General features: G+C 42.8%; 1 protein-coding gene across 2 annotated transcripts in view; it reads right to left on the reverse strand.

Annotated features, from left to right (window-relative positions):
- The window catches only part of LOC139233790 (inactive phospholipase C-like protein 2), a 210509-nt gene extending 196896 nt beyond the window's left edge, over positions 1 to 13613 (reverse strand). The window contains exon 1 of one of the 2 annotated variants that reach the window (XM_070864317.1): positions 13194 to 13609. In XM_070864317.1, the coding sequence (XP_070720418.1) occupies positions 13194 to 13373 (180 nt within the window). In that variant the 5' untranslated portion in view covers positions 13374 to 13609. Of the gene's footprint in view, positions 1 to 13193 lie in introns of both variants that reach the window. The other variant, XM_070864318.1, reaches the window with a different exon arrangement.
- Positions 13614 to 14935: the final 1322 nt, after the last annotated feature.

Here is a 14935-nt window from a genome sequence, read left to right on the forward strand (position 1 = left end):
GGATAGCAACTGTGCCATCACCGGCATTGGAGCTGACCCACCCACACAGGATGGTCAGTTGAATACAATCCAGTCTGTGTTGCAATCCTGTAATGTCATGTAATGTAACTGTAATGTTGGCCTATGTGATGTAAATTTATTGCACTGTAATGTTGGCCTATGTGATGTACTGCAATGTTGGGGGCATGTAACTCAATGTATATATGTATTGTCTGTCTGCAATATGTAATGCAGTACTGCACCAGTGATGGACATTAAGTAAGACTGCGCAAAGTCACTGTACTATGTACTCATATAACCCTGACCCTTCCCCTGGTGCCAAGCATTTTTTAAATGTTGTTTTGTACTTCCAGACTCAGACAATTCAGACCACACCGACACAGAGAGACCAGACGAGAGACCCACTGCCTCCACCTCTGGCGTCACCCAGCCCTCTCCTGATTTCAGCACTGGCAAAGATGATGAAGACGAAGAGGAAGAGGAAGAGGAAGAGCCGCTGATCCTGGAGCCAATCGAGGTGGAGGTGGGAGTGGAGACGGAGGAGGATACACCAGCTCTATGTGGGACAGCTGGAACATCCTCCACCACGGAGTCTGTATTCAGGGGATTCGCCCATGGCTCCTCTGATTCTGCAGGACCAAGCCGTGTTCAACAACGCACCCCCAGTGTTGCAGCGCCTTTGCCGCAGCGAACAAGGTTGGTGCAGAAAAGGTTGGTTGCTGCACAAGATAGCTGTGTACCAGGACATGGTGCATCTGTCACAGGCCAGCATCGACACAGGTCGAGAGCCGCTCAAGGCCATGGCTATGATAGCCACAAACATCGCGGCTCTATCAGAACGGCAGTCGGAGGATATGTCACGCCTGATTACCACGATGGCGCGAACCGCCCACTCAGTCGATGCTATATGGCAGATCGATGGGATTGGGACATGGTGCAGAATTCCCTCATGCAATAGTAGTCAGGTCGACAGCACCTGAAGGTGGGGAGCCTCCAGCATTTTCCAGTCCTGATGCCGTGCCTTCCGGATCACGAGCTTCTCTTGAGGCCCCATTCATTGTGGCTGCAATGTCTAACCACCAACGACAGCAACAGCACTCGGGATGCAATGCTGCTCGCCGGCTTCTACCACCACTGGGAGGTCCGGGCTTGGGAAAGGGAAGGGAAGGAGTAAGAAAGGGCGGAATAGTCCCACAGGTGGTGTAGCACGCGGTCGAGGTCGAGGACCGTAAAGGGTCGTTTGTTGTACTTGTTCATTGAATAATTGAAGTTTGAGAAAAGTTTATTAAAGTTGTTAAAGTTTTGTTAAAGTTGTTATTAACGTTGTTAAAGTTGTTGCAGTAATTTTATAGTTATAAATTTTACAAAGTTTTAAAATTGTTGTATATTTTTGACATTTGTACATAAATGCTTGAATTGACTTTAAGCACTCTCTTTTACAGTGTCAAACTTTTGGGGCAACAGTCATCAGGTCCACAGTCAAGCAAAGCGTTCATTTATGAGCTGCTGACGTAACAGTTTTACAGTTTTACAGTGGCATACGCTCCGTGTGCCCTCCGCTGTGGTGTTGAGGGTGGGGGGGGGGGGTGTGATGCCATGGGTTCATCTGAAAGCTCCTCCTCATCCTCCTCCCCCTCATTTTCCTCTTCCTCCTCCTCCGTCTCCTGCACTCTTTCCCCAGGCGGTCCCGCAGTCTCCTGTGGCAATTCCTGCCCCTGCATGATTGTTAAATTATGCAACATGCAGCACACCTCTGTGAACTGAGTAACCTGCTGTGGGTGGTATTGCAGCCTGCCTCCCGAGTGGTCCAAGTATCGAAAACGCTGCTTCAGCACTCCAATTGTCTTTTCGATAATATTACGTGTGGCTATATGGCTCTTATTATATCGTTGTTTGGCTTCTGTCTGAGAGTTCCACAGTGGGGGTCAAGAGCCAGGTGGCGAGGCCGTACCCTTTGTCCCCCAGCATCCAGCATTTACCTTGTGGCTCAGACTTCAACGGGTCAGACACAGAGCTCTCACACAAGATGTGCGCATCATGGATGCTCCATGGAAAGTAGGCATTCACTGCCATAATGCACTGCGTATAGTCGCAGACAAACAGCACGTTGAGATAATGGAATCCCTTATGGTTTTGGTACACCTCCGCCTCCTGTAATGGTGCTCGCCGGGCAATATGGGTACAGTCAACAGCACCCTGCACCTTGGGGAAGCAGGCAATGCGTGAAAATCCCAAAGCCCCCTCACTCTGTGCAATCCTGGTCATTGGGAAGTTTATAAATTCCATCCGGTGTGCATACAGTGCTTCGGTTACCTGTCGAATGCAGCGATGAGTAGCGTACTGAGAAACACAGCATATGTCCCCAGCTGATGCCTGAAAAGAGCCGCATGCATAAAAGGAAAGTGCCGCAGTCACCTTCACCCCGACAGAGAGTGCAGTAATGTTGGTGGTACTGGGCTGCAGGTCTGCCTTAATGAGCCGGCAAATCTCATTGATCACCTCTTTTCGAAAGCGCAGCCTTCGAACGCACTGTCGATCGGTCAGGTCCAAGTGTGAGCATTTCTCCCTGAAAATCCTTTGGGGGTAAGGCCTCCTCCTCCTCATCAATGTGCGACCTCCTCCATTACCCTGATAACTCTGCTCAATAAACCTTCTCCCATCTGGATCCTACATTAGACAGGTAGTCAGCAATACAGGCTGAGATAGTACAGGCCCCATTCTTTTTAAATCTCCAGATTATTTTTCAATGAAAAACAATAACTAAAATGCCTTTGACCTTAATAAGTTACTCAGTACCAATAACAATACCTTTCCCACTGTAAATCGCACTGTAAAGTCACTGTTCACCTCAGAAGTACTGAGGTGCTGCTTTAGCTGACTGTTGCCGATTAAAAAATGGCGGCTCCGAGCACTACTGCCCATTTAACATCGTGTAAAATCACTTTTTCCAGGACTGTATGTGACTCTGGTGATATGTTGGCGGTATTCCATGAAAATCGGAACTTTTCGGGCGGTTCTGCATGGCGGACGCTGTGCATACTGCTCGGCGGTATGTCAAAGATGAATCTTCCGCCGAGTGGTATGTAGCTGTTTTTTCACCAAAATCGCATTTTTGAGCGGTAAGCGGCTGTACGCGGGCAGTAGTAGGCGGTATGTCCATGAATTTCGGGCTCTATTTGTACACTGCGTCTCTTGTGTGCAAGAGCCTCACTCCAAGGATCTGCTTTTGAATGGCCTCCCCCTCTGAGCCCCAGTCGGATTGGCAATAGTTTGGCTCATTTGGACCTTTAGAGTAAGCTTCTCATTCAATACTTCAGCTCCAGAAATACAATGCAAGATATACCACTGATTATGCTACCTGCTTATTGCTTATTACTGAAATTATTGCCAATATCTGACTGGCATCTTGAATTAACTTGATTTACTTCAGTTAACACAGTGTTCAGTACAAGTGCCTTTTATAGGGTTATACTATCTTGCCCCCATTTATCAGCCGTATGACTGTTAAATTTCAGATGCTGTGCCAGCCACAGCTACCAAAAACAGTCGTCCTCGAGCACAGATTACAAGCGTAATTTTAAATGTCTCCCTCTTCCCCAAGAAAATGTGGTTCACGAGTCTGCAAAGCACAAACATTGATTTTCGACGTGGATCATTTTTGCAAATAAATGACTTTGCCTCAGTCTGCGTGTCTCTTTCTGCTCCTCACCACACAACGCCCACACACTGTAATTGCTGTGTGGCAAACCTGGAGACCTACTGTTGATTAATGAGTGACAACCAATTGAATATTATGTATCACTGTAGTTTCTCTTTATTTTACTTATATACACACCAGTTTGTACTCAAGAGTATGCACAAATAATCAGAGGAGTTTACACAAAAGGGGGCATTTAAAAAAAATATTTTCCACCCTTTTTCTGCTAATTTTTGTCCCTCCTTTACTCCTCTCCTGAAGGCACTGATTCCTTGATGAAATAGTTTCAAGTCATCTTTTGCTAAGTCACCCAATTGTCTATCCTTAGTAGGTTTATTGACCATCACAGCGAAGTTCAATTCTGACCTCACCCAACATCCACACAAGGGCACTATAAGCAGAGATTACAGGGTAGCAATCTAGAATAGAAATCATGTTTGACTCTCCTTATAGCCCTAGAGGAATAGCAAGCGTCCGACTGCTTGTCCAACTAGGACCACCATACCCGCTGGGGCAACAAACAGCCTGCAAGATTCTGAGTAGGTGCCTGGCAAATCCTTCCAGGTTGGCTAATTAATCATCAGCGATTCCCTGAAGTAACTATGGACTGGAACTTGTGGTTGTAATGACATAAAACTGTCAGCGTTCACTGTTATTACTGTGTAAAACTGACAGCAACTTCTGACCTCTGCACACGCGCACTTAGAAACGCAGAAATCCGCAAGTTGCTGCCAGTGATACCCTGCTCCTCCACAAGATGCGCTACTGTAGCCTTCACAGATGCAATCAGCACAGAATCACTGATTTCACGTAAACTTAACATTTTACGCACTACTCTCGCTGTAAAAATCATTGAAAAAGTTAATCCTTGTTGAATGAGGAGTAACTGAATATTTTTTTTAATGGTGTACTAAGTCATAATTACTGCTGAACAACCACTCTGGCCCTGAAAAATTAATTTTAGAAGTGTGGAGTGTCATTTCCTCCATTCCATGATAAAAATTCCATAATTTTTTTTAAATAATAAGAATAAGAATTAATTTTTATCTTTTTCTTTAAGTTTATGATATTTCAGCTTCTAACTTAATCCCATGTGTCACAATGTAAACTTTCATTCTCTGTAAAATGATTAAACAGTGAATGATAATTAGTGGTTTTTATTTCCTGGTTTTCGGTCTGTGAAAATTCTTCAATCTGATTGGCCGCTCAGCTAGTTTGATGGCTTCATTGTTCCAGGACGCCAGAGATCCCCTACAGATGTCGGCAGAATTAAACTGACATCATAATAGGGGAAATTGATGCCACAGAGCCTACTAAATCTTCGTGGGCAGCTTTCTTCGAGGTCAACGGCAGGTGCTGTCCCTTCACCGCTGCCTGCAAAATCCGAACCATAGACTTGCCTGGCTTGGATATCGAATTACCCAGCATGCCACAGAGGATTGGCTGTGTTCCAATCTTCCATTGTCAAGCATACCACTTTAGTAATTTCCTTTCAATGAGATGTAAATTATGACTCAATTGAACAGCTATAATAAGGAGACTCTGAGTGAACAGATGACAAAGCTGCAATTTTTTCTGAAAAGATTGATTACCGAGGGGAAAAATTACATTTGTCCCAGAATAACATTACAATAACAATTTTTTTCTGAATTTATTTCTGATTCTGATAACACAGGATAATTATGCAATAGTATGTTGCCATCATTATAATGTGGCTATAGTACTTTATCCATATAGGTTTTATATTATGCAGCAGTCATCTTAAATATAGTAAAAATATTATGCCTACATGTATTTCCTGTCAACTTTTTCCATTAGATATTCTGATGTCCATATTTATGCTGGAAATTGTCTATGTAAACTTGTCACACTCTCCCAGCAGTGGAGGCAATGCACCGCCATCACTGGTGGGAGGATACAATCGCAGTGTGATAAGTTACATAGGCAACTTCTATTAGAAATGTGCACATTAGGAATTTATAATGGGAAAAAAAAATTTAAGGACAAAATGTATGACTTTAAAATGGGGAACAAATTATGCCTACATGCCCTGATTTAATTATCCCCTTTCCTTAACCCAAGACTACAATTAGTCTTGACTTTCTGTGTGCAATGGCATAGAAGATTGACTAGTTACACATAATTACATACAGAAGTATTAACACATGACAAGAGGTAAACTTTTCCTCACAGATGTGCTCCAGACTCCAGTAGTTTCAGGCCTGATGTTCAATAAATCCACTCTGATTCAGAGAAACAGTGTCTGCTCTCAGAGCCCGAGACGTTGAACCCTGATGCGAGGTTTATCAAACACCGAAACCACCACCATTTAGAACAGGCCACTCCCAACTCACGCCACCTTCTCTTGTACATTTCCAAGCAATGGGCAGCAAAGTCTGAAGTTAACATTGCATCACGCGATGCTGTTGTGCGTACAATAGCAATTATTTGAGAGTGATTTTGAGGCGCTAAACTTCAGATGGTATCATAAACCATGAAAGCAAAACTCGTGCTTCCCAAAATGTTCCGGCTGACAGCAAGTGTCAAACAGATGCCCCGTGACATGGATGTTTGTTGTCATTTAGATATGGGGAGCGGGCGGGTAAGTGGAGCTGAGTCCATGGCCAGATCAGCCATGATCTTGTTGAATGGCGGAGCAGGCTCGAGGGGCTAGATGGCCTACTCCTGTTCCTAATTCTTAAAGGGGATGCAAGACCATGATGTCTTAATACATATAATTAACCAGGAATATTGGTTTAACTTTTTAAAATCCAACATGTTATATGCAACATGCTCAAGCAGCATTTTTTGTTTAAAAACATTAAATGTCAATATATTGTGCAGTGAGATAATCCAATGTAAAAATGTCTTCATCCATTTCTTGAAAATGTCACAACTGTCCATCTAGGAAAGAGATAGTCTGAAGCTGCACGTTATGAATAAGCAGAGCTGAAATATCCCAGTTGTTTATTTATTTATATATATATATGTATATATATATAAAAAAAAGAATTTGGTATTTCTGGGGTCTTTTTATACTAAATTGGTCACTCACTGATTTTGTATTTCTATACATTAAACATTGTATAATAATATATCTGATGGAAAACCAAGATATTTAGCCTTATTCAGAAGGAGCAGCATCAAGGAAAGAGCAGGAACGCTCAGTGATAGCTCATTTCGACAGTGTTTGATAACAGGTAAACAACCATGAAAGGACATTTCAAGTGCACTGTTTAACATTCTACAGCAAGAAGATTTTTCGCTAAATGCTTCACCTACCACACCACCCAGAAAGAATCCTATAGATGTAAATCTTTATCATATTTCTCAGAAGAATCTCAAAATCAATAAATGTGAAGTGCAGTAACAGTTGTTATGTAGGTAAAAGGAAAAGCATTCTACATGTTTATGGAGGACTCTGTAGTGATCCCAGTTCACCACAATAGAACGTTACTCTTCACAAAATGAGCTAGGGGCATCACACTTCAATTCAGAACTGCAAGCTATTAGATAAAGAGGTTGTTTCATATGGTCTTGCCACAATTCATTCAGAAGCCAGAAAAAAATTCTGTTTAAAGTAACCATGATCATAATGCAGTAGCTATGGGCTGTTAATACAGATCTCACTGTATAGCTTGCTATTACAAATCTGTTTAATATAGAGTCTAGAAGTATGAACCAGCATTAATTTTCCCGAGTGGTTTTGCCGTTAACAGTATCAGTAGCAAATGTACTGATAACTGGAGTGAATTAACTTACAAGACAATGCATTCCCTTGAATTATTTTGGTATCCATGGCAACTTGAATCCAATGGGAATCCAGAGTGGTGTCTGGGTCGAAGGTCAGCAGATGACAACCACATGTTTACTAATGCTGGATACATAGTAAAGGGCAGTTATGCCAATACAAAGCAGAATTTGGGAGAAGTGCAGAAGGTCTATCAGTCGATTGTCACCAATTTGAAGTTCCTATGCTCCAGTTTCCATTGAAGGAGAATCAAACATACCTCCCTTCTCATTGAACACAACAGTTCTTAGTTGTGCCACTAGGGGGAGCAGAGTGTAGCAGCAGAACATCTCCCCACCCCACCACACATTACTGAAGGAGGAAAGGTAGCAGTGGGTGAAAGCAATTGGGTAGAGATCTAAAAATTAGGAAAGCATGAGAAGAAACCTTTGTCATCCACTCGTGGAAGAGGTACTGAAAGTGACATTTCTGATCTTCATACTGCAGGAAGTGCAGATAAAAAATTGAGCCTGGTACACACACTGCGCAATCAAGCTGCAGGCAGAGACAGGTCAAGGCACACCTGACCCAGGCAATGGGTCAATTTTCTTTTTGCAGTACAGTGATCGGAGGCTGATAGCTGAAATAAGAGACAGGCAAAAAATAGGGCTGGAGCCTAGACTGTAGACATGGCAGTAGAAATTGGACAAAAGAATTTCTGTGCCTGGTTATTCTAGTTTATTAATTTAAGGTGATTGGCAGAAGAATCAAAGGCGAGATGAGGAAAAAAAATTTTATGCAGCGAGTGGTTAGGATCTGCCTGAGAGGGTGGTGGAGGCAGATTCACTCGTGGCTTTCAAAAAAGGGAATTGGATAAGAAGCTGAAGGAAAAAACATTGCAGGGCTACGGAGAAAGGGCGGAGGGAGTGGGACTAGCTGAGGTATCCTTGCAGAGAACCGGCATGGGCTCGACTGGCCAAATGGCCTCCTTCTGTGCTGTAACCATTCTATGATTCTATGGTTTCATTACTTACTAAACAATGGAATATTTCACATGCAAACAGAGATGTCCCACCTTGAGATGTATCCTAAGTAACATACATTGTGCTTCATTTACTTACTATCCCAGATTTACACCAACATTTTCACTTTTGTCTTCGTAAATTGGAACAAAGAATAACAGTAAAGTAGTGAATAACCTGATTTGCCCCACAATTCTACACAAGATAAATCCTGCGGCAAAGTACATCAAGCACTGGGCTGGATCTATCCCAGAAAAAGCATCACTGCGGTCAGCTACTCCAGACTTCTTACAGCCAGTAAAAGTACGTCACTTCCACAAGCTTGTGAGTGAGTCCTGACATTCTCTCTCTTATACAGAATGGTGCAGGGAAAGCTGGGAATATGATGGTGGCTGTGTTAAGCACCAATGCACAGCACCATTGAGTGAAGGGTACTGGGCTAAAGCCCTAGCTGACCGAATTCCTGATCTCAGCTGTCCTGCTGTGGGAAGAGGCAGAGCAGAGGAGATAACGTGTCTGAGGCAGGGACTTTCTGTTAGGCCATTCCTGCCTGCTTGCTGGCAACCATCTAGAAGTAGCAATGGTCCCTACATGGGAGCAGTCCACTGACACACTCTCTCAGGTGGATACTTATGTGGGACCACAAGGGAGGAAAGTTGGCATTAAAACAATGTTACATGCCCCTTAGGAGGGCACATGCCCAGCAATTGCTTGTCAGAAGTTTGAGGATTCAAGACTCTCGTCAGATCTTAAGTTTATAACCTAGGCTGCACTCTAGTGCAGTACTGATGGAGTGCGTTATTGTCCAATGATGCTGACCTTCAGATGGACGTTACACTTCTGCCTGTCTCATTAGTTCAGGTGGGTATGAAAAAAAAATCCTGTGGCATTACTTACATACAAAAGAGTTCTTACCCTGTCCTGAACAACATTCCTCCTTCAACTAATACCACCAAAAGCAAATTAACTACTCATTGGCTTCATTACTGTTTGTGGAATCTTGCTGTGCACTATATGACTGCCATGTCCCTCTACATAAGAACAATCACAGAACTAGCAAGTAATTCACTGCAATGTGAAGGACTGCGAGATGTTTCTTTGCAGGAGGATTGTGTGTTCTTTAAAAATACAAATGCGGCCAAGAAATTCTCATTAAAAACAAATGAGTCGCAAGAGCGACAGGATAGGTTCAGCCCTTTGGTATTGACTAGCTTCGAATTGGGTTAACAGTGCAAGTAAGAGGCCATTCCCTTCAGCTATGTCTGGACATTGAAGAAGCATATTAAAAAAACACAGCCACTGTCTTCACAATCTTACCTCTTCCATCGATGCATATCCTCTGTGAGAATGGTTTTATTATGCTACTCAAAGCATGCAATGCTTGGAATTTGCAGATGAGTATGCCTGTTAACGATTCATTACTTGTAAGTTTGGGTTTTTGTAATGTATTTGCTTCATGGGTTATTAGTTTAAGAATTTATAGCAACACATTGCTATTAAGAACTATTTGGTTTATTAGCAAAGGTTTAACAATCACACTACACATTACTGGTTCATCCACCAGGCTCACTACCACCTGCCCCATCGAGGATCTCCTGAACCCAACCGGCTGGAGTTTTATTGAGTCTTGTGAACATCACGTGACTCCCAACTCAACAGTTCTACAACTATTTTTGGGAGAACTTTAAGTCAAGTGCCCCCTTTTGTAAGGACACCAAAACATACAAATTAACTAATAAACATAAAAGGGAACCTTGTCAAATCAAATTAAAATTCTGTTCCCTGTTGAAATGATGCGCTCCAGTCCCTCCGGCACCTCAGTTGCTCTACAAACCTGTGAGCATACTCACAAGTGCATACATTACAGTATATTTGACAGGCTGTAGTAGAGGTGTACTGGTAAAGATATTCCTTCATCAGTTAACATTGAATTATCATCTGCTGGGGCTTCTGTTTCCTTTATGACATTTGATACAATTAAAGGGGCTGCAAGCTCTTGTGAATCAAAACCTCCAAAGAGTCAAACCAAGATATCCACAGGCATGGACTGTGTCATCACTTTTCTAACACTGAGGTTTCAAAACAGATGCAAAGCAGCTATTACAAAAAACAAACACACAACAGCCTCTGTAACTCTCACCATGCTAGATACAGAAAGTGCTGCAAATGGCCAGCAAGCTGATCAGCAGCCGACAGAGAAAGATGGCTTCATGTTTCAGCTTTAACCGACTTCTGACGGAGGGTTGCATCTGAAGTGTTAACCGACCTTTCTCTCTTAGATGCTGACTGGCTCGCTGTGTATTTTCACCATTTTTGTTTCAGCAGTTTTACCATGATAGACTGTTTTCTAACGTTAACCAAAAGGCTGCCATCATGACTGTAGTTGCATTTCCTATTTTGCCACATTTACTAACAGAAAGAGAGGAAAATATACTCCAGCTTGGCTAAGTGGATTTTTTCCCCATGATAAGACATTCTTCTCGAAGATGATAAGCCTTTTTTTAGAAAACAACGAAAGACTTGCATTTATATAGCGCCTTTCACCACTACTGGACATCTCAAAGTGCTTTACAGCCAATGAAGTACTTTTGGAGAAAAGTCACTGTTGTAATGTGGGAAACACAGCAACCAATTTGTGCATAGCAAGATCCCACAAACAGCAATGTGATAATGACCAGATAAACTGTTTTTGTTATGCTAATTGAGGGATAAATATTAGCCAGGACAATGGGTATAACTCAGCTGCTCTTCTTCGAAACAATGCCATGGGATTGTTTACGTCCACCTGAGAGATCAGTTTAACGTCTCATCCGAAAGACGGCACCTCTGACAGTGCAGTGCTCCCTCAGCACTGCACTGGAGTGTCAGTCTAGATTTATGTGCTCAAGTTCCTGGAGTGGGACTTAAACTCCTAACCTTAAAATAAAATATGCCTGTTTGAAAACATTAAATTGCTTGCTTGTACTCTACATTTTATCGATCACAATCACGGAGGGTTACAGAAAAACAGTGCAGTACACAAGTAAAAATAAAATCCATGCCCACATTAAGGAGTTGTGGTACATGCAGTATGTAATCAGATAGTTTACCATCAATTATTTTAAATCACTTGCGACACTAAGTGCACGTGACAATCTAGCTGGCTAAAATAAGTTGCACTGGCAAAAAATGCTGAACATCCTTATGATGTTAAAAAGGGTGTACTGCTTTGCAGTAAAATTCTCACCACATCATATGAGAAAGATATACGATTTTTCAATAATATCTGTTTCATAATCATAGAGCATGAAAGCCAAATGGGAAAACTCAATGGCTTTGATTACAGAGATTATGGAAAAACTCATCATACATGAAAGGACATAAAAATGTACTAAAATATAAAAAGCTGGGGAATTCCATGGGTTGACAGGAATTCAAGGTTCAGATACAAAAAGTGCTTACAGTTTGTGACGTTGTTAAACCCTTCAATTGGCCTCCTCCCAACAGCACAGTGGAGTTTGAGAAACTCGTTGTTTGAGAATTCTGAGCCCCAAAACTTGCATCGCAGCATAGCACTCTGGTGACTGAATTCTGCAATTTATTCGAAGATATCTATAATGGAGTAAGTTTGGCTGGATGATAATGATGTAATGATTTAAACTAAATGATTACAGAGGGAAGAACACCTGGAAGGGGCTCTGCCTACAACACTGGGTGGGAAAAGATGAGAAAGGATGAATCTCATGTTTAGCACAGCAAGTATTTTTTGTGTGAGGCAGTTACATATTTTGACACAACCTGCATCTTCTTTTCACATCTCTGGCAAACAAAGGTGTCAAGCACCCTCTGAAAGGACAGCTTTGCTCCTTGAATGTTCCCAGTAGTATGGACTTACCTTTCTTTGTCCTTCACTTGAAATCCAAGTTTAATCAGTTCCCAGCCAATGTTCAGGGAGGCATTGTAATACTGTGATCAAATGTGCAGTAAGAACAGTTTTGTTCTCCCGCAGCACAGGATGCACGAAGAACTAGGAACCGCTTCAGAACAAGGAATCTCAGACCGATTTATTTATTAAATAAAACCCTCGGGTCCCTATCAAACCTTGGGTCGTTATCCAACTGCACCGATTGCTACTGGTGTCCGTTAACAGCATCTTCAATTAATATATAGATATATATATTGAATTTGGTGGGAAGTTCTACCGAGCTGCTCCCGAGAACAAACTGTTTTTTGACACAGTAAAAGCCTGCCCTGCTGATCAGCCCATCAGAAAAATAACGACATTCCCTAAGGACCGCGCAAATGACACGATAAACAAGCTTCCCCGCACTCTTCAAAACAGTCACCATAGTTGTTGCGATGTTCAATTTTTTGTCAGCGTTCACTGTCAGACATACTTTCAAGAGCTGCACTGCTAGCTGGGTTTTTCGTTTTGTATTTCCCCACTCATCACTTTCTGTGCGTTAAACAGATGCTTCCCCCTCCCTCTGTCCTGGGAGGATGCAGTTGGTCCAATGTTGGCCAGAGTTGATCCATCGGGTCGGACAGTGTCGTTTGCAAAATAAAAACATCGCCAAATAGTAACAGACAAGATATTTGTGGAAAGATATTTTTTTTAATTGACCACAAACTATGTTTTTAAAAAAAAATAAAGATTCCCTTGCCTCTCTTAAACAGATTAAACCAAACAAAGTCAGTTCTTATGCCGGTTATAGGGTTTCAATGTGATCTTTTTTTTTGGGGGGGGGGGGGGAGAGGGGTTTACCTTGATGATGCTGCTGCGAGGAGTTGTAGATTGTTTATTCTCTGCATTTTCGCTGTTGACGGACGGGTCGCCCCGCTCCGGGCATTTCCCATTCGAGATCGGTTGGGTTTGTTCGGGTAAAAGCACAGCCGAGACTGGCAGCCCGGCTTCAGCACCGTCTCTCTGTCCATCCGCCATCATCAAAGAAGCATCGTTGACAATCAGCGCGGCCACATGCTGTCCAGACCACCGCTGCAACTGACCCGAAACTAACCAGCGCACTGGGCTCCCGCAATCAGCCCGGCCGATTTCATTTACTTCCTGTGAAATTAACGGATATAATCCGTCACCACACCAGCCCGGGTGTATGTTACTTCCTCGTTTCCAACACGTGTTGTATCGCAAAGAACGCCTCTTCCCCCAGATCGCTCTCCTCCCCTCAAAAGAAAATCATCTCGGGGCCAAAGATAGATTCTGCAGCAACCCAGGGCATCTCCGCTCACCCTGTTAATACAACGGACGTGACAGCTTGGGGCTTTTTTTTTTAAAAAAAAGAAAGAAATCAGCCTCTTTTCGTCCATTTAAAAATAGGAAGTGGCCAGCCGCACATGGACAAGTTCACGGCGTGGCAAATTTAACAATTGTGTCAAAAAAAAAACAATTGGAAAGGGTCCGCACCCAGACACTGCAAATGTCCCAGAGCTCAGTGATGTGCACACGCTGGGATGCACCACATCTCCTGTCTCGGCAAAGACGCACTTCATTCACAGATGCTTTTGGCTGTGGGGTTCAAGTCCGATTTAAAGCCATTTTATTGATGTTTGTATTTTAAAAACAAACTGGCAGGTGTTGTCGGGGGGAAATAACCCCTGCGTTCGTCTCGTCTTTAAGACTCCCGCAAGTTTATTACACAATGTCCAATACAATCTATGCGCGCGGGTTTGCAACATTAACTCTAGTCCACTTTTAACAGGAGCCGCGCAACGCCGAGCTCGGAAGAGTAAACAATTTATTTTCCGTACAGTGTCACTATCCATCGAGCTCCCCTCTCTCCGCCGTGTCCTACACACGGTATCGGATCGCCACCTTTTGTCAAGTCTAGAACCAGACAGGGTGCAGATTAGTAGCGGCCAGTCAGATCATGACTAGAGTTCTGATGATACAAATTAATTGGATACCTATAATAATCGTAAAAAGTAATGATTCTACCAGTAACTCTCAAACGTGCGGGAAATGGACCTAATTTTTTTTTAAAGACTTGCATTTATATAGCGCCTTTCACGACTGCCAGCCTTCCCAAAACAATTTACAGCCAGTGAAGTATTTTTTTGGAGTGTAGTTACTGTTGTAATGTTCGAAAAGCTGCAGCCAATTTGCACACAGCAAGCCCCGCTCCCACAAACAACAATGTGATAATGACCAGATCATCTGTTTTAGTGAGGTTGATTGAGGGATAAATATTGGCCAGGACACTGGGGATAACTCCCCTGCTCTTCTTCGAAATAGTGCCATGGGATCTTTTACACCCACCCGAGAGAGCAGATGGGGCCTCGGTTTAACGTCTCATCCAAAAGACGCCATCTCTGACAGTGCAGCACTCCCTCAGTACTACACTAGAGTGTTAGCCTAGATTTTTGTGCTCAAGTCTTATATTTTCATATACTCATATATTTTGGAAATAAGGCATTTCGTGTCTGGTGTACATTCTAGAAATTTCCAGAGAGCCCACTCCAGAAATGGAATCCCCCAACTCCAAGTATTGA

This window comes from Pristiophorus japonicus, chromosome 21, assembly GCF_044704955.1.
Source record: "Pristiophorus japonicus isolate sPriJap1 chromosome 21, sPriJap1.hap1, whole genome shotgun sequence".
NCBI lineage: Eukaryota > Metazoa > Chordata > Chondrichthyes > Pristiophoridae > Pristiophorus > Pristiophorus japonicus.